General features: G+C 31.0%; 1 protein-coding gene across 7 annotated transcripts in view; it reads left to right on the top strand.

Annotated features, from left to right (window-relative positions):
• The window catches only part of DMXL1 (Dmx like 1), a 140481-nt gene that overhangs the window by 81772 nt on the left and 37598 nt on the right, over positions 1 to 21111 (top strand). For all 7 annotated transcript variants that reach the window (XM_074281529.1, XM_074281528.1, XM_074281527.1 and 4 more), the window contains 5 exons: positions 6888 to 7066; positions 9203 to 9348; positions 17258 to 17343; positions 18213 to 18414; positions 19743 to 19860. In XM_074281529.1, the coding sequence (XP_074137630.1) occupies positions 6888 to 7066; positions 9203 to 9348; positions 17258 to 17343; positions 18213 to 18414; positions 19743 to 19860 (731 nt within the window). The remainder of the gene's footprint in view (positions 1 to 6887; positions 7067 to 9202; positions 9349 to 17257; positions 17344 to 18212; positions 18415 to 19742; positions 19861 to 21111) is intronic.

Below are 21111 nucleotides of genomic sequence, written 5' to 3'. Positions count from 1 at the left end.
TGGCTTCCTTGATTCAATAAATCAATTTACTTTCCATATCTGTTTATTTCCCAACTCATCTCAAAAACCAAAATAGAATATTTCTCTTTAATACTACCATATGTTAAAGGTCATTAACTGCTTTTTGAGGGTATAAAATGTAAACTTAATTTTGGTAAGAAAAATTTGGATTGTTTTATTAGATGCTGCTTTTGTGGATTAGGAAAAAAAATTAAATTATTAATAATTTGATCACAATGTAAAATCCTGAAGTTTCCCTCAAATTTTTTGGATGTTTAACATTGCCATTTTTGAGTAAGGAGAATTCTCAGATCAGCTAAATCCTATGGTCCAGGTATGTTTTGGGGGGATTATGTGAGTCGAATTTTTGTCTATCTTTTACTACAATGGCTACTTTTTTGATAATGGACATTTCCTGAGCAATATTATTCCTATAAAATGTTAAGATTGCTTCTAGTAAACAGTTAGAAATCCGTAATTTTTCCTTAAAATTGATTTTAAAAACCACAAAAGCACTTTTCATTATTTCAATATTTCATTATACATAAAAATATTTGAATTTCATGTTATTGGCTCCTTTTAAAAATACTTAATTATTGTGATGCTTCAATCTACCCAGTGAATGAAATTCAAAACAAATATCGCATTGCTCTTTGTGGTATGCATGTCATGTATTGGAATGTTCTTGGAATGTTAGTGAAGTCCTTTGAAGCATGGTTGCCTTGTGTTTGATATTTTGTCTCTCTCTAAATACAGATCTGTAAATCCAGATGTTTTCATTTGTAGCAGTTTTTGAAGATTTTAAATATTAAAGCTTGATGTTACTGATAGCAGTCTTACAACAAAAAAGAATTTCCAAATTAGAAAATGGAATACTTTGATCCATTTTGTTATCCATTTACATTATTTAAATATGCCAAAATTATAATTCACAATACTTTTGTACTTTTAGTTTGTGATTTTTCTTTGTGGAATTTTTTTTGAAAGCTTATATATAGCAAAGAAATTAATATTTTAAACTTTTAAAATTACATTTTATATTGCCCCCAAAATAAATTAAATTCCAAAACAATTGAGCTTCTTGTCAAGGATCTAAAAATTGTTTCCTGATCACATTGGCATATCAAAGGTTACTTGTCTATTTTACTAAGGTTTCAGAGTCAAATAGTGTGGACGAAAGGACTTCTCAAGTTTTTCATTTATATCTTCCAAACCACTGAATTAATACTCAAGAATTCTATATCTAAATAGTCATTGCCACACATCTGATCACTTAAAAGGGATTTAATACCTGTCATTTCATCCTATGCTCTCCTTCTACTCTATTCTACTCTATACTACTGTCCTGAAATTTTACCATAGCCTTTAAACTGTGTTTTCAACCTTTATTAACTTAGTGATTCTATTTTTTTTTTAATATAAAATTCAAATTCTTTACCTTCCTCCACTCCCTCCCTCACCTGTTAAAAAACCAAGAAATACAATACCCATTACACGTATGAGGTCATACATACCTCATTTGGGGGGGGGGGGTAAGAAAAATAACAAGCTTTAATATGAAACAAGTTTATCAGTTTTGACTTGGGAAATGGATAGACTTTTTCCTCATAAGTCTTTTGGAATTGTCATGGATCGCTGTAATCATTAGATTAGCTAAGTCTTTCATAGTTAATTTGTCATACTAATCTTGCTGTTATTGTAATATTTTCCTACTTGTATCAGTTCATGTATGTCTTCCCTCATTTTTCTGAAACAATCCTATTCATTTTTTATAGTACAATAATATTACATCACAACATGTATTTATATACCACAAATTATTTAACCATTATTCTGTTGCTAAATATCCCCTCATTTTCCAGTTTTTTGCTACCATAAAAAGAGCTGCAATAAATATTCTTGCAAATATGGCCCTTTTTCTTTGTTTATGATGCCAAGGAAAAAGATCTATATTTGCAAAAAAATTATGTTTATAATTATTTTGTTATATTATGTCTATTATTATATTATATTATTATGTCTATGATACCACTATATTATATGCAAATAATTGCATTTTGTTCTGCAGTGACACCTACTGGCTTTCATAGTTCAGTAATAATATTAGTTCAATTTATACTTTCTAAGGAAGTATTATGGGCATGAAACCACAGAAAATTACAAATACACTTGAATTTGATCTTTTTAAAAAGAACAAATTTAAAATATCTTATTCATTTACTTTTAAAATTGAAAATAGGAAAGATACAACTGTATAATAAATCATTAACTGATATTTAAATTTCAGTTGTGAATGACTCCCATTTGAAGGATGATGCTTCCTCAAAAATCATATTCCAATGCCTTTTGTATGGAGTTGAGCATATATTCCTGATGACTATATTAGCTTGAGACAATGCTGTTAAAAATCCTACCGAATGAATAGGATTTTGTGTATGAAAGTATAGACAAGTGATCCCATGAAAAATAGACTAACAATTTTCAGAGGGACTTTACATTAGAGACACTGAAAGGAGGCAGTGAGGACAGAAACATCTCCTCTAAGAGTTAGACATTACATTACTTGGAGGAATCTCCTAAAGGTTTTATTCTACATTAGTGAGTGGAGGGAGTATTGATTGAATCTATTGAGATCATGAATCTTTTGAAGATTTTGAAGAAAGTGAATGAAAAGGAAATAACAGTATGGAAAGGGTTACATGAATAGAGATACATAGAGGGAAAGAAAGATAAGGAAAGATGAAGCATATGCATATAGGGGAAAGGAATTTCTCTAGGGACAAATCTTTATGGAATTGTATTCTTATCAAGCCTCTTGGGGTTTTTTTGTTTGCTGGTTTATTTTTGTTGTTGTTTTTTTTTGCTGAAACAATTGGGGTTAAGTGACTTGCCCAGGCTCACACAGCTGGGAAGTGTTTAGTAGTTGAGTCCAGATTGAACTCTGGGCTGGTGTTCTATCCACTGCACCACCTAGCTGCTCCTAACCTCTTGTTTTTTAAAGCAGGCTGTGTTGTTGGTTTACAACTATAAACATAAATAGAGATGTATTAATATTAACTCATACTGTAGAAGTTTCTTATTCTGTTGAAATGAAATTGTCTCGGATCAAACTTGGAAGGAATAATAGTAAAAATGGTATTTGCATATTCTTGTTTTATTTACTTCTATTTTTCTATAGTAGATTGGTAGATTGCCCTCTAAAAAAAAGGATGCCATCTAGGAGAAAATGAAAGGGCCACAAGCCTGTGAAAGTAATTGGTTCTTTCAAGAGTTACTAATAACATCAAATCTAAAGGCTATCCATAGCCTTCTCTTTTACTTCTGTTTCTACTGTAATCAAAAGTTAAATCTTATATGTAATGTCTTAAGTCTAGTGAAGGCAAGTCCATTAGAGTAGAAAGCAGAGCGAAAACTACAGTGAACTCTTGGTGTTATTTGATAAGCACTCAGAGAGATGAGGGGCAAAACATCTATCTTTGTACACAGGAATCAAAAATGTTTCTAGAGATTTGATGAAAGACATTACTGATTTGCAAAGAACTTTTTTCTTTATTTTGACTAACAGTGAGTTACATGTGGCAACAAATGTTGAATTGATGAAGCTGTTTTTCAAGAAATTGTCATATTCTATGTTATCATTCTCCAACAACTCTTGCCCTTTCCCATTGCTTTGAAAGTTAGGTGTAAGCCTGAAGATAAATTTAAAGACAAGGTAACTCCTGATTATCAATCATTTTTTCAAGTGTCTTTAGTTGTTCATATATTCCTAAACTTAGATAGACATCATAGTTTCCTAAATTGGTGTAGTGTTTTATTTTTAGATTCTCAATAGCCTACTTTAAAATTTGAAGTTACAAATAATATCTGACTATTTTGGTAGTTTCACACTTGAAGGTCCTGTAATTTAATTGGCTTTGGTTCCCCTTTTGTTAAAAAATTTTTATAAATGGCCTTTTAACTGTTGTTATGGTCAGTGTCTTGATGAGCTTCTCTGAACTAAACTTCATTGGTTTGGCGTTTGGACAAAAGGTGCATTATCCATAACTAGGTTTTTATCTGAAAACTTTACAGTTTGTTAAGACCTTTCAGAAATCAACATCACTTCCCTTCTACTTTATGGCATCAGAGTTAAGATTTCTTCTTGCTTCTGAAGAGTATTATCTTAGAATTTGAAGAAATTAAGGCACAAGGCCTAAATATTCTATAATCCCTTCTTAAGTCTATTGCAAATTTCTGATAAACATAATTTTTTACCCATATACAGTCTAATAGTTTCATTCTTTACTCATTCTTGTCACTACTGGTATATTAGCATTTAATAATCTTTTAATACTGTGTTTTGCCCCAGGAGTACCTCAGATACTCAGCATATAAAAGTCAGCATATACCAAAAACTTTGGGCCAAGTATACCATATTATTGTTGGCACCAACATTTGGGCAAAAGTTCAAAATGCTTAAGGATAGTTATATACAGCATGAAATGATAGAAACCATACATGAAATATTTTACCAAAAAAAAAAGTAATTTTGGGGGGAGAGGGCAGGTTTGAGATGAAGTGGATAAAGCATTGATCTGAAATCAGGAGGACCTGAGTTCAAATTTTGCCCCAGACACTTGACATTTACTAGCTGTGTGACCATAGGAAAGTCACTTCACCCTGATTGCCTTACCAAACCAATAATAATAATATTATAAAATAAAATGATTTGAGGGTTTTGCTGTGGCCTGTGAAGGAGTTGGAGCTTAGGGTATGCCATGTAGAACTTAATAATAGAATTTTAGTTTTTTTAGGTCAGAACAGATATTTAATGAGATAGATGGCCTCTTCTTTTACAAAAATTAAATGTCAAATATTTGATTCATAAAATATAAGTTCACTACTAAGCTAATGAAAACTCTGTTTAAATAATTTTTGCAACTCTTTAAGTTATAGAATAAATTTTTGCTTGGCAATCTGAAGAAAAAGAGAAAAGCTATGCCTTTTTGTTTTATCTCTTTCTAGTTTGGAGCTTTACTAATACATCATTAGAATGAGAAGAACAATATAGATGATTGTTAAGATTTATTTCAACACTAAGATTTTTTTATTGTTTTCTTTCCAAAATATTTTATTGCATTATAATTGTTTGCCAAAAATGTATTAAGAAAACATTGTTCATAATAACTTTGGAAATTTTTAACTATCTTTTGATCATATCAAATTATTCCATTTTCATTTATTTTCTCATTCAACATTGCATAGCTGGATTCACAGACTGTATTTTGAATTGCTTACTCTTACAAAAAAAAAAAAAAGGTAAACAACAAAATACCTTCCTAAACATGCCTTCTAGCACGTACTTTCAATTTTTAAAATTATATTTTAATGGCAAAGAAAACTATATGTTGACAGTATTGTTAAGTTTTGTCAGGGAATTTTTCATTTTCTTTATCTTTAAATCCATTAAAAAGCAGTCATTTACAAAGTAGGTATTCTTTTTTAAAATAATATTAGATCTCAAGGATAACCATTTTGAAAAGGTAAATAATATTTTCTAATTAAACTATGGATTAATAAATTAAAATCTGGCAAAACTGTTTTAGGATATACTTTATATGTCCAAAGTATGTTGGTATTTTTATTTTTATTTTTTTTACTCTTTTAAGCCAAACAGTTACCAAAACTAGGCAAAAACATAAAAATAATTTTTTAAAAATATTTTCTAATAATTTAAAAGAAGAATAATGATAACATTTATCTTTTGTATTTAGTGTCATAATACTAATATTTTATACAGTCTCTTAACTTTTCCGAGTTTTTTTAATAATCATGTTAAAAATTAATAAGTTTTGCTAAAAATAATGCATGTGCATGCTGTTTTGCTGGTTGATCATCTCTAAACAATAAAATATAGAATAAATTATGTTACAGCACAAATTTCCACATCCTATTCAAAGGTAAGTAAACTAAATGACATAAAAAGGAAATCATTTTACAGTGATATGGAATGATTGTCACTTTTTTGGTCATCCACATTTTATGACATTCTTGATTGGCTAATTGATTTTGATGAAATTTATTATAAAGTAATTTAAATAAAAATATTTAAATTAGTGGAAAATTAATTATGTGAAGTATTTGGCATTTATAGTATAGATTTTTAAAAACAATTTGATAGGGGGCAGCTAGTTGGCAGAGTGGATAGAGCACCAGCCCTGAATTCAAGAGGACCTGAGTTCAAATCTGGTCTCAGACACTTAAGACTTCCTAGCTGTGTGACCCTGGGCAAGTCACTTAACCCCAGCCTCAAAAAAAAAACAAAACAAAACAAAAAAAAAAAAAACCCATTTGATAATACCAGTGATTAGGAAGTCATTTTCCCCCTCCATTGCTCTTATTTTTAATTATGCAGTTTAATTTTTATAGTTTTTATCTTATTGTATTGTTTTCTACATTTGCTAATGAAAAATATAAATTTTTTACATAAGACCAAGAAATTACTTAAATCTTCCAGTGAATCTTTACCATGAATCCACATTCACTTGACACTTAGTTCTTCAGCTAGAGATGGGGGATTCCATATAGTGGTAAGATTTTTTGTAGCCACCTTTAGTTAAAAAGAAATCCTAATTCTGCACTGGTTATTTCTAATGATCCTTGGAAAAGAATAATAGTGACAAAATTCCCATGAAACTTGTTTTTCCCTTCTTTCATTTTTCCCTTTCTGTTTAATTGAATAATATGAAATTTTTGCCTCTTGTACTCACTTTTTTCTTAAGAAAATTAAGTCATATTATAAGTTACATAAAAGTAAGACAGTTTATTTTTACTTATTGAGTCTTATCGAACATAAAAACAATATTTGTCATTTACTGATAATCTTTTTTTCCCTAAATTTTGTTTAGTTTCTTCTCCAGTTGAAGATGGTGAAAAACAGCACAAACGATCTAAGTCATCAAAAATATCTTCCAAAGAGTGCCTTCAACAGAGCTCTTCATCATCTATAGGAGACCAGGAGACTTTGACTTATAAAGAAAAATTTATTCCTCCTGAGCTTAGTATCTGGGATTATTTCATAGCAAAGGTACCTAATGTGATCATGGAATATTTTTTTTTATTTATCTTCATTTCAAAATAAGATTCCATTTCTGTTTTTAAATATTTTAGTGGAACACTTTTTGAAAAGATAGTTTTTATATATAAATTATGAAATTTATCTTTATCTAGTATGGTCACTTTCCAAACAGTTTAAATCTTTTTTTAAAATCAGGACTTTGATAAATTATGACTTTAAAGTTTTCAAAAAACTATAAAAATACACTTGATTAAAAAAAAAGATATAAAGCACATACTGTATATAAATGGAGAAAGAAAGGAGAAGGTAGATGTGATGTCAAGGCGACAGGATGGTGGGAACCTGAAAAAAGAGGGCTAATATTAATATATGAAATTTTCAGGAACCAAAGCTTCAGTAATGGAAGGAAGGAAGGAAGGAAGGAAAGAAATATGCATTTACCAAGCCTTTACTGTGTGCTAGGCACTGTGTTGATGGGCATTGTCCGAGGAGAAAAGTTGGATACTTTATCTTAAGTATGACAGCAGACTTTGTCTTGACTCCTTTAGTCTGCAATTTTTGCTGCTGCCTGTTCTTAGAAACACAGGAATAATGGTATACCATACACCACCCAGAGAACACTTGTCAAAGATAATACTTCTGATTAGTATAGAAGTCCCATCAAAAAAAGTCAGTCCGTCAGTAAACATTAAGTGCTTCACAGGTGCTAGGCACATAGTTACAACTAAACACTAGAGATACAGAAAGCTACAAAGTTCAAGTCTATCTTCAAAGAAATTACAATCTAAATGGGAGAGTCAATATGTAAACATATATAATAATAATAAAAAAAAGACAAGATAAATAGGAAATAAGTAATAGAGGGAAGACACTTGAATTAAGAAGTAGTAGGGAAGACTGCCTATAAAGTGTATGATTTTAATTGGGATTTAAATGAAGCCAGGGAGGTTAAATAGTCAGAGTAAGTAGAGGAGACAGCCAGAGAATGCTGGAGCTGAGAAAAAGAATGTTTTGTTTGTGGAACAGCCAAAAGGGCACTTACTGGATCAAAGAGTATGAGTTGGGGATTAAGAATTAAGACTAGAAAGATAGGAAGGGCCTAGTTTATCAAGGCCTTTGAATGCCAGACAGAATTTTTTTTTTTTTTAAATTTTCTTCTTTATACAATAAGGAGCCTCTGAAGTTATTACAGAGGGAGTTGACATGATTGGAAATGTGTTTAGGAATATCACTTTACTGTTGAATGAAGGATGCATTGGAGTAGGAAAAAAACTTGAAGACAGACCTTAAGGCATGAGTTAAAGTATACTTGTATTAGAGTTGTGACAGTGTGGAAGAGAGAAGGGTTGTGTTCAAAAGATATTGCTTAAGATAAAATCATCATGGATATTAGAAAACGGTGGGGGGAGAAGGGGCCTATGAAGAGATAGTGATGAATCCAGGATGATTCCTAAGTTGCAAGCTTAAGGGACTTGGGGAGAGTATAGGAAGAAAGATAATGAATGCTATATTAGACATATTGAGTTTAAGATATCTCCTGGATATCCAATTCAGTATGCCTGAAAAGCATTTGGAGATGCAAGATTGGAGGTCAGCAAAGAGGATGGGTCAGGATAAGTGAATATTTGAATGGGTCAGGATAGGTGAATATTTGAACCATCAGCGAATGAAAAGAAAGTGGAGGGTCTAGAGTAGATGGTCTTTTTGAAATGTTTAACAACAAATGGCAGAGGAAATATAGTATTAAAGTGAGGAGATGGATGGGAAGATCATAAAAAAAGAACCCAGGAAAAGGCCACTGTGGTAATGTTTTGGAGACAAATAAATTGTTTGTTACATTACTGTGACAAAACGCAAAGAATAGTGTAGCAACAAGTATTTGTTGTTTTTATATGCCAGACAGTATGTACTGATGTTGCCTAGTTCCATATCATCAGTGGTCTTATACCACCAATTTCTCCATTTCAATAGGTTTCACAGATGTCTTTCTGCTCCTTTTGTTGCTTAGAATGTCCTTTGAATGCTATCATTAGAAGTGCCTACAAAAATGTTTTTAAAATAAAATGAAATACAACTGTTTGGATATATATTTGGATGCCTTGGTTAACATGTTTGGATTATGAATTGTATAAAATTTTATTTTAGCCTTTTTTACCACCTTCCCAAAGTAGAGCAGAATATGATTCAGAAGAGAGTCAGGAAAGTGGTGATGATGAGAATGAGGATGGTGATGAAGATGTTTTAACTTCAGATTATCAACTCCAAGAGCATGCTAATTCAAATTCATACAGGTATAAAATATGTATTTTTAAGTTTCTTTGAGACATTTTTATTTCTAAAGAATTTCAATACTTGATCATTTATGTAAGCTTTTTATTCTTTATAGAACATTGTAGGAAAACTAGCTAGTTTATATTTCTGCCTTTACTTTCCAACATTTAGGCCTTCAGTTCCTGGTAATTTGCCCTTTATCCTCTATTACACATTCTAATGAAACTGCCCTGTCTAGCCTTTAGAAACCTATATGGCAACCCTTATTAAGGGATTATTAAGGACTTTCTCCTTGATCTTCTCCCCAAGATCTTACACTATTGACCATATCTTTTTGATATTTATTTAATTCTTAGAGATTGAGAAACTCAGATCTTGACTGTTTTCCTTCCTGTGTCATTTTTGCTTTTTCTCTATTTACTAAATGTGGGCTTTCTCTCAGTGGTAAACTTTTTCATTCCCATAGTTTTGTTATTGTTTCTATGCAAATGATTTATCTATAAATCCAGAGCAGACGTATCCTGAGCTTCATTTTCACATTTCTATCTAGATGCTAGATATCTCTATATCAATACCTCAAAATCAACATTTCCCAAATTGAATTTATCTTTCTCCTTATCTTGGGCCCAGCTCCAAAATTTGACCTTCCTTAGTATTGATTTCTGTGATATTCCTTGAATAAATTGCCATCACTCAGTCTACTTTTTGTTACAGTTATCTCTTACCTAGTTCCTCTGCTGATAGTCTCCTTCATCTCCAATCTATTCTTCACAATGCAAACTTCATAATGCATAGATCTCATTTGCATTTCTTAAACCTTTGTGGTACCCCTTATCAAATAAAGCACAAACATATTAGACTTACATTTAAGGGCACCCTGAGGAAATGAGCTCCTTTCTGATATCTAGTTAAAGTTGTAGTTATGGCCATTCACTTCAGGTAATATAGATGTCTATTAGATTGTTCTGGTAGATTATTCAGACTTGTATAATCAAGTTCCAATACATATCTACTTTTTGAAGCTGAAGCAGAACATCAGGAACCTGGGAGGTCTTACAGCAAATAGTAACCATCCATCCAGGCCGCAGTATATCAATGTTATTGTCTTTGGTATATCAACAACCTGTGCTTTTCTGTGGCTTCCAAAGCTTAGTCTCTCATAGCTGATTATAGTAGTGATCAGTCTTGTTAGACATCCAACAGAAATGTTTGTGATTAAAGAATTATGATTTGTGATGCTCTTGAAACTAAGCAGATACCAGTAGTGAGAGCTTTTGGATGCCAGTGTGCTAAGACTGAGCATCTATGTTTAGCCATACATTATTACTTTGTATTTATACTTTTTTCACATCAGTAACAATTGTTCTTACTTAGAGATTTTTGAAGGTATTATTTAACAATAATTCTGTTGGGCTCAATTAACCACAATGGCACTAACCTCTGGGTTTATTTGTGTAGAATCACAAAATTTCAGGACCATTGGAGACTATCTAGCACAACCATGTATGTGACCAAGGTTTTATATGAAGTGGAAAGTGCAACCTACTAAGGCAATGCATTCTACTTTTGGATAATTCATATTGTTCAGAAATTTTTCCTTCTGTCAGGTCCACATTTACCCATTTGCGGCTTCCAGCCATTGCATGGTTCTCTATATGGCTAAGCAAAACAAATTTGTTCCTTCTTCCCTATAATCTCTTGTACTCAAAGACCATGATACTGATATATATGTGTGCTCTCTGTGTCCCAGTCAAATAAGATTATTCACAGCCCCTTTAATATACTGCCTTTTTACACAGAGACCTTCCCATCTAAAATTAGCTTACTCTATATAATGTGCTTATTGAAACGGTTTCTTTCTTTATAGGTAGCTTGGCTGCCACTTATTTAAGTAGGCCTTCTTTGATCTCCCTCAGCTAGGAGTGATCCTTCCCACTTTAAATCTCTGTTGGTACTGTATGCAACTTTTCTATCCATGTGTTATTATTGGAATTTGTCTCTTCCTACAAAAGTCAAATCATCAAGTATTAATTAAGTACCTAATATGCATTGTAGTGTAATTTGCTAAGGCACAGAGTGAGATGCAAACTCAGGTGCTACCAGCTTCCATGGAGTTCAGGATTTTGTTCAGTAAAAATATATTATGTATCTTTAATATTTAAAATACTTTCTGCAAAGTCTTGGGGTTGGCCGGAGATGTATCCAATAGTTGAATCTTGAGGGAAACATAATTTAGATACACAAATAACTACAATAGTTAACTACATTCTTGAGTACACAACTATATTTCAGGATGGTAGAAGACAACACATTGAGGAAAACCCATTTAAGTATAAGTGTTCAGGAAAAGGAAGAGAAGCCCATTAGAGATAGAAAAAGAACTATTAGAAGGAGGATAATGAGGAAAGGTTAAGTACTTTTAAAGAGAAATGGTTACCAGGTAAAATACTTCATAGAGGAAAAGAACTGTTTTTGGGATTTGGGAGAATGAGCAAAGTTTATTAATCTCTGAGTGGGTAATTTTCTTAGAAAAAAAGGAGAAGGAAGCCAGATTGCAAGAGATTGATGAGTTGAATGGCTACTGAACATGAGGAAATATTTATTCTCCTTTTTCAAGAAGTCTGGACATAAAGGTTATAGCAAGATGGCAGGGATGGTGAGGGGGGAGATAGAGAAGAAAAGAGGGAGGGAAAACAAAATAAATACAAACTCTTTTGTGAATGGAAGAAAAGTGAGCAGACATAGATTGTGTAGATCTAGGGACAGAATAAGAATATAACCTCTAAATGGGATGGTAGAACAAAAGTTTTGATTTTCTTGGAGGGGAGCTGGGGTTGTTTGTTTAAGTATCATAGAGTTCTGAATATTTATAAGTAGATAAATGAAGAATTACTGACTAAGGATAAATTTAAAATGACTATAGGTGCTTGGGATACTAGGTTCTGGGGATAGGTAAGAACAAAGATAAGCACGCCTTCTGAATTTGTGATATAGTATTTTTTATGCTGTCATTGATAAGGCCAATTTAAACCCACATGATGAGAAAGTACTTATTTCTATTTATTATGATATTGTAGAAAGAGCATTTTGTGAGTAAATAGAGAATTCTAAATTCTAATATTGATTTTGCCACTTGTCAACTTTGCTACTTCTTCCCTAAGTCTCAAATCATTTCTCAGCAAGCATTTCTTAAATGTTAATTATGTGGCAGTTATTATACTGAGCAATAGAGGTAGAAAGAAAGGCAAGAACACAATTGTATTCTAATGAGGGAGCTAGTATATAAGTTATATATTCAGAAATACACAGAGATAGAGAGAAAGCAATTCAAAGGTATTCTGTAAAAGGAAGGAATAAGATGCTGGGGAATCAGGAAAGCCATCTTGCAAATGTGGAACTTGAACTGGATCTTGAAAGAAGTAGAAAGGAGGAAGGGGAAGCATTCCAGGCAAAGAAGATAGCCAGTTAAAATATATGGCAGTGGGAGATGGAGTGTCATATGCAAAGAATAGCAAGTGGGCCAGTTTGGCTGCATCATAGAATCTGTATGTATTAAAGGAAGAGGAATAAATAATAAAAAGAATTACATATGCTAAACAGAAAACTGGGAGGTAATAGGGAGCCACTGGGGTTTATTGAAGCTTAGTGGGATTTGAAGTGACTTGATCAGTTCTACACTTGGCAAGACAGAGCCATGATAGTGGACTAAAGGCCTGACCTTTCCCCCAGCCTGCTCCAAATTCTTTTAAATAATGTCTCTAAACAAATTTTAGAATACCCACAAAGGTATAAAATAATGTTTTCTAGCTGAAAAATCACCTTGGCAACCGAATGGAAAATGAATTTTAATGGCGAATACCAATGAGTAGACTTGCTATAGTACAAGAGAGTTGAGAGCCTAAACTGGGACATAGTTAGGAGTCATGGGGAGAAGGGAAAGGTTGAATGAAAAGAGTATAATCTGATAAAGGGGTTTTTGAATATTGTTGTAGAACAATTGGAAGAGATGTCAAGGTTAGTAAGATTGGGGGGGGATGGTGCTAGTAGATAATAGGAATTTACTAGAATAATGAAGTTAGGGTAATTTGTATGTTAAGATCCTCTGGTTTCAGGGTAAGACTTGGAGAAGACAAGAGAAAAACTTAGATAAGATGTAAATTATATTTTTAACATAGTTATTGTGATGATCTAATGATATAATTCATTTGAAGCACTTTGTAAATTGATTTATAAGGTCAATATTTATTTTATTTCGCTATGCATCTTGAAAATCAATAGGCTATTTTGCTCAACTAAAACATCAGTGATATATATAAAAGTATAAGTCAATCAACCAGGTCCAGTGCTGGGAGCTGGAATGAATATTACAAAATGGAATAGTTCTTGTCCTCAAGGAGCTTAAATAGGAGGGAAGGCCACTACATTCTCAAAATACTCTTTTTCTTTGACTCTTCATTCAACCAAAATCTCTCCACAGAGTTAATAATCTCTTAATTGCAAAATTGATCATCTTTTCTCAAGTTTTCATCTTTACAAATGTTTTTGCAACATTTAACCAAGTTGACTATCCTTCTTTCTTGGTTGTACTCGAATTTTTTTCCCTTAATTTTCTTGCTACCTTTCTAACTACTCCAGTTTCCATCACTGGTCATCATTTACATCACATACCCTAAGTTTGGGTTTGCCCCAAGATTCTGTCTTGGGCCTTCTTTCCTCTGCATACTTTCTAACTTGATGATTTCATCATCATCCCAGTGGTTTTAATTTTCTCCCTATGTAGATTAATATACTAAGCCCAATTTTTGCTACTCAATTCCAATGTTGCATCCAGTAATATGCTGATAATGTTTAACATCACTCTTCAACTCCCCAATTTACACATGAAACACTTTTTAAAGATTGTAGAATTAATAACAAAACAAGCTGACACTAGTACATCCCTGCTTATATCACAGTTGCTTTTTGGATATTTAAACTGAATGTCTTGAAGACATCTCAGGCTTAATATGTCTAAAACAATTCATTACTTTCACCTTATAAATTCATTATTTTTCTAAATTTCTCTTTTTTTGAGAGTATATCATTCTTATCTGAATTTAAACTTTGTTTTATCAGTTTCTCTTTTTCTCTTTCAGTTTCTCTCTACACTAAATTGCCAAATCTTGTCATTTCTGCTTCCACAATATCTTTCATATCACAATAATTAATAAATAAATGTATATTGGGGTTACATCAGCAAATTTTTTTTAAATTGGGTATTCTATCAAAAATTTTTGGAGTCCACTAGACTTGATGAATTCTAATGTCCTGATTTAGAAATCTAGGATCTCTGATCATTCATCATAGAATCATCAAAAGAGGATTGATTGTATTTTTTTGGTCACAGGAACATATGAAATTAAGCAACTATTATTCTTATGTGACTATCATTGTGCAGTCACACAGTGTTGAAGATGAGAGCTAAAGGTCCTAGAATCCCACAGCTTTTAGATCCACAAGGAAAGGGCATAGATAGAAATTGCAAAGGATAGGAAGTCTATGAAAAGATTCAGATGTGCACCAGTGGATGGTGATGGTACTCAAACCAGTGATGAGAGATATATCCATAAACCTTGATCTTATATAAACCTTGTATAAACATAAACCTTGGTATCTGAGAAGTCTCAAAAAAAATTTTTTTTATGTTGATGACTATATTTCAATATAACTGTTTTGCTTTGCTTTTTTTTTTTTTTAAATCCATTGATATGTTATTCTGAGAAGGGATCTTTGGATTTCACATAGTGGATTTGGGTCTATGACACAAAAGTTAAGAAATCCCAATCTAAATCATCTGTTTTTACTTGCCTAGTATGTGTATTACACAAGACACCAACATAGAAAGACAAAATAAAAAACAAAATAGTCCCTGCCCTTTGAATCACAAAACAAGTTTTACTTACCTTTTTCTATTATAAAAAGATCTTTAGTCTTTCCTTTATGAATGAATTTTGTCTCATTATTTTTGTTCTTTGAATTTTCAGAAAAGATTCTGTCTTCAATATTCACCCCCCATATGGTAACCAAAAATGGACATAATGTAAGAAAGATTTAAAGAGATGCAATGGCCAGAATGTTAAATTTATAGTCAGAGAACTTGGTTTCAAATCCTAGCCTTACCACTTATTACCTGTATGATCTTTAACTCATTTAATCTTTCTGAAACTCTTGTTGGTTGTTATTTCTGAAATGAAGTAGTTAGGATGGATAAAGTTTCCTTCTGGTTCTAAATCTATAATTCCATGATCAACTCTGCATTTTAATAAAGTTGTAAAATTTGGGGCATTATACATCATTTATCCACCTCCCTCATTTTGTAGATAACAAAACTGAAGTGAAATTATTTAACTCATGTGAGTAACTAGTTCCATTGAATGGACATTTTGATAAAGGAAAATAAACCTTTTTACACCATACAATTATAAAGTATGCCTTTAACCAAAATTTTACATTTTAAAAGCTGTCTCATAAAAAAAATTCTTAAAGCAGTAGGGACTAAAACATTTTATAAACACAAGATTGAAAAGATTAGATGAAAAACTTAAATTCATATATGATAATAATTAGAATTTCTATGGTTTATTCCAACCTCAGAGATATATCTTTAATGATTATTAAGAAATTACTGGGATATGAATTCAGTGAAACATAAAAGGAGAACCGAACAATGTTGTATCATTGAAGCCAAGAAAAGAAAACAAGAAAGAAAAATACATATATCTTTTGACATATATATATATATAGATAGATAGATAGATAGATAGATAGATAGATAGATAGATAGATTAAGGAGGCAAAGAATCCTTCCTGATGATGCCTAGAATTATTTTCAAAAGATACTCTAAAATGACATCAGTAAGATAATAAGATTGGACTTACTGATATGAGATTCCTTTCATTCCTACATCTATGAACTTAGGCTTTATTTTTTATAATCTGTGCTTATCTGAATTATTTTGATATAAGATATCGAAATGAATTCTGCAATGACATGCCTAAAGCTGCTTTTGTGGACTTACCAAAGACTGTCTTATTCTCTTCCTGATTTATAGTTTACAAGAAATAACTTACCAATATATGAACCTTAATATTTTGGGTTTTTTTTTTTTTTTTTTTTACTTATATCCACATTATTTTCCTCTAATATGTACAAATATAACTGATTTCCAGAATATTTATTTAACAGTTATATTTCCGGAAACAATCTTTTGAGTCAATGCTATAATAATGCTATTTTATTTTATTAATATTATGACCTTGACCCCTTTCTTTTTGCTTTTAAATACAAATATTTCATGAAAGAATCACGTATTTTTATTTTTTATTATCACAATTTTTTCTTCCTTGGGAACTTTTTTTTTTTTTTTTTTTTTTTTTTTTTTTTTTTTTTTTTGTCCATTAACTGTGATTTTACTGATTAGGAAACTCATGGTATAGAAACTCCCTCTAATAATGTAGATCATAGACTGTTCTTCAACTTAATTCTTTTAGAGAATTAACCAAAGCTATTTAGGTATTAAGTGACTTGCTCTAGGTCACATTACCTCTATGTTTAAGACAAGATTTAAATCTAGGTAGTCTTTACTCCAAGGATGCCTCTCTATTCACTGTGCAATGATGCCTCTTTCATTTTCTCCTAGTTAACATATTCTAATTTATTCTTGTTCTAATTTACTTATTCTTTATTCTTAAACCTAGTTTAAAAGTCATTTTTTTTTTTTTTACTGCTAACAAAATTCAACCTTCATAGGAAAGGTTGAAAACAAGATAGATGGGAAGAGATTAAGACTGAGATAATAATGTGTTAGAAGGAGCAAGGTGGCAAGCACTGTTTTAACTAAAAGAGAAAATTTTATTGATATATAAATAATTCACTGATATTATTTCTAGTTGGTCATTGATGAGATTGGCTATGGTGCAGTTGGTGCTTCATAATTTGAAGACTTTCTATCCATTTGCTGGTCATGATCTTTCAGGTAATAAATACTTTAATATCTATTACTATCATTACTTGAATTGATTAGAGTATTTCTACTGAATAGAATAATACTTTTTCAAATTCATCTTAGCAAACTTTTTTTACCAAATTTTTTGATCCTTTGATATTGTTTATATTCATGTAGTAATTACTGTTTAATTACTTATGACTTCAATTTATAGAAATGTTATATTCTTGATAAATACAGAACATTCTGCAAAGTACTAGGCAAGATGGAGAAATAATTTAGGTTAAAGAGAAAAATATAAATAGGATCAAAATCAGAATCTTGATAATCACAACTATTAAATAAGTGAAAGAGAGGAATTAGAAAGATAGGAGGAAAATCAGGAAAGTACGGCATGAAGAAGTCACAAGAAAGGATAAAGTAAATAAGATTATCAGGGATTTATTATCCTCACTGGTTTGGAATATACAATTTTATAAAAATTTATCTTGAAGTAGCTTGAGTTGATAGATACCTGGGAAAGCAATTTATGTAAGACTCCAGAAGACTAGGGTCTTCATTCTATTTTGCAAACCAACAATTATTTCACAAGGAAAAAAAAAACAAAAAACTTTTTTCCCCTTACTCTATCCTAATTTATCTGTAACTCATAATTTGATTTGATTTCCTTTGCTAATGTTAGTCATGATTGTAATGCTAGATTATTTTTTTGTACCTTTTATAAGACGTTTACTTCTTATTTTTGAATACAATATCAAGGAGTGCATATTTTAAAGCCTTTCAATTTTTAGAAGAAAAGAAGATGATACATTAATTAATTAATTAATTAATGCATTTAATGTCAAGAAGTAATTTTAAAAGTTGAAGTGTAAGTAGAGCTACTTTTTTTTTCTATTTAGAACTTCCAGTTAGCTCACCACTATGTCATGCAGTTCTGAAAGCTCTTCAGTGCTGGGAACAAGTCCTTCTCCGAAGACTTGAAATACATGGTGGGCCACCTCAAAATTATATTTCAATTCATACTTCTGAGGAGAGTTTGTCAGGAGGTCCAGCAATACTTCGCCACAAAGCCTTGCTTGAACCTATGAACACCCCATTCAAGTATGTATTTTTATAAATATTATCTTGGTAACCTATAAGAATTTTTTACTTTATTATTGAGAAGAAAGGTTTTTCCTGTGTCTTTTTCTTCCATTCCATTTTCTGGTCTAAAACTACTGAATTTCTGGAATTACTAGCTATTGTTAAGTTTGTTATTTGAAAGACTTGAGTTCAAAACTAGCTATAGATCTTAGCTGTGTAACTTTGGCAAAGTCATTTAACCCTGTTTACTTCAGTGTGCTTATCTGTCAAGTGAGCTGGAAAAACGAATGGCAAACCACTCCAATAATTTTGCCAAGAAAAACCCAAATGGGATCACAGAGAGCTAGACGTGACTGAAAACAACAAATACTTTCAGTGTCCCTTGACATTAGTATATCTATAATATTAGATATGTATATTTTTATTCTTTAATAGCTTACGTGTAATGTAGCCTAAATAGTTCAAATATTGACCATCACAGTCTTGTGAAATTTCTCTTTGAGAAGATGATAAAGTATTTCCTTTAAAGCTGATCGGTTTATTTGTCTCAATGATATTCTTCATCTTCATTTCCCTTCATTCCAGTAGAGTTCAATTAACATTTTAGAAGAAAATCTATGCTAATGTCTTCTTCTGAAATTCTCATCCAGTTAGTTTATATATATATATATATATACACACACACACTAGTTATTTGCCTGTTTTCCATCCATGTAAGTTTTTTTATGGAAAGGACAAGTGTGTGTGTGTGTGTGTGTGTGTGTGTGTGTGTATGTATCACTAGTACTTAGCACAAGGCATACCTTGTAGTACGTACTTAACATTTGTTGTCTGACAATATTGTGTTCTATTTGTTAAATTTTGTAATTCACAGAGGAAAAGAACAGTTTACAACTTTCTACATTTATAAATTTATCTATCACAAATAATAAGAGCTGTATTACCTATATCTTTTTTTAGAAGGTGATTGATTTAAATGTTTGGTTTATTTGAAATTAGTGTTTTTGTAATCCTTAAGTTTTGTGGAATTTTATTTACTTATAAAAGTTATTTTGTATAAATTCAACAAATAATTACATGGTATTAATCACGTGTTTTTTTTGTGTATAAATCTGCCACAGTTTATGAGGGTTGATGCCAATGTCCTATTTCCTCTATTACTCCTTTATAATTTATTTTATTTTTTTTCCTTGCAACTTTGGTAGGTATTATGCTGTTCTTACTTAATTTTAAGCTCAATTTCATTGAGCTTTGCTTTTTACTTTTTACTTTTATTGAAGCTAAGAGAATGATTTGTTAAATAGCATTAAGATCATTTTAATTTAACTATATCTGCCTGTCTTTAGATCTAAACATCATCTGGCTCTGTCAGTGAAGAGGCTTTGGCAGTACTTGGTGAAACAGGATGAAATTCAAGAAACTTTTATCAGAAATATATTTACTAAGAAGAGGTGCCTAAATGAGGTAGAATTTAAATTTATTGGTTTTCATGAAAGTTGCTTTGAGTTAAAGATTTTAAATTTGTTTTAACATTTCATGTAAAGCAAATTATCAGTGGAAAATTAGACTCTAATATGAACAAAGAATATTTAAGGAAGTGAGGGGGGAGGACAATTGTGATCCCAGTTTCCCAAAATTTCTGAGTGCAAGGTTTGGGAGGTATGTTTAGGGATTTCTTGATTTTTATGGAATGGATTTTTATTTATAATTGTATTCTTATACTTCTCCAAGTTTTGATTAGGTGGTATAGTTACTTATTAAGAAGTATGCTTCTTGAATTTCTAAGATGTTTTTTATAAGGGTTTCAACTGTAATTTATTTAAAAATTTTTTTGTATAAAAGACAACATTTTGCCTTTGTGTTCCTAGTTAACAAATAGTTTTATTTGTCTTATTTTATAACTTTTGTTCTTTGTCTTTTATTCTGATGATTCTATTTATGCCACTTTTGCTCCTGAAGGTTTCATAAGTGTAATCATAGGTAACTTAGCTTGTTCTTAATGTAATATTATTCTGAAATAGTGGACTTGAGAATTGAAAGGATGCAGTGGTTTTGGAAATAGAAATAGAAATTACTGAATAAGCACAATTAAATTCAATATTGTCTTAAGAAATCTGTGAAAGGTAGATGAAAGAGTTGAAAACAATTGAACCAAAACAAATCAGTAAGCAAACATGGGTACAATGCATGTTTATAAATATGGTAAAATTCTACTTATATTTTACCAAAATTTTACATAGATAGAAACATAATTTCACAGTTATATGGGGTATATTAGTATATTATTGACTTTATATTTATTCATTGAATACTTTTTATATAGAAATATTGAGAATAGGTTAAGATATGTTGTAGAAAATAATTTTTTTGCTTTTTCATTTGCTTTGTTTAAAAAACAAAGGTAATTATTTCATCTTTTTTCTCATGATTCTGGTACTTTAATTGAGCTCAATCCATATATTATGTTTTCTTTTTGTTCCTAAGAATAAAAGATTGCCTTCCCAACCAAGAGGGGGTATAGATTATAAATTTTGTGTATGAGGTAAATTTGGAGGTATTTGAGTTCCATGTAAATCACTTCAAATTCATTTATCTTCAAAGCTCTTCCTTTTCAGTAATTTTGCGTTTCTTCCAAAAACATTAGGGAGGGAATCTCAATAACAACCTGTAATCATCATTTAAACAATTAGAATATGCCTCCAAATCAACCACAGA

This window comes from Sminthopsis crassicaudata, chromosome 1 (genome assembly GCF_048593235.1).
Source record: "Sminthopsis crassicaudata isolate SCR6 chromosome 1, ASM4859323v1, whole genome shotgun sequence".
Lineage (NCBI taxonomy): Eukaryota > Metazoa > Chordata > Mammalia > Dasyuromorphia > Dasyuridae > Sminthopsis > Sminthopsis crassicaudata.
The sequence above is the reverse complement of the archived record's forward strand: the minus strand, read 5'-3'. Positions and strand labels throughout refer to the sequence as shown.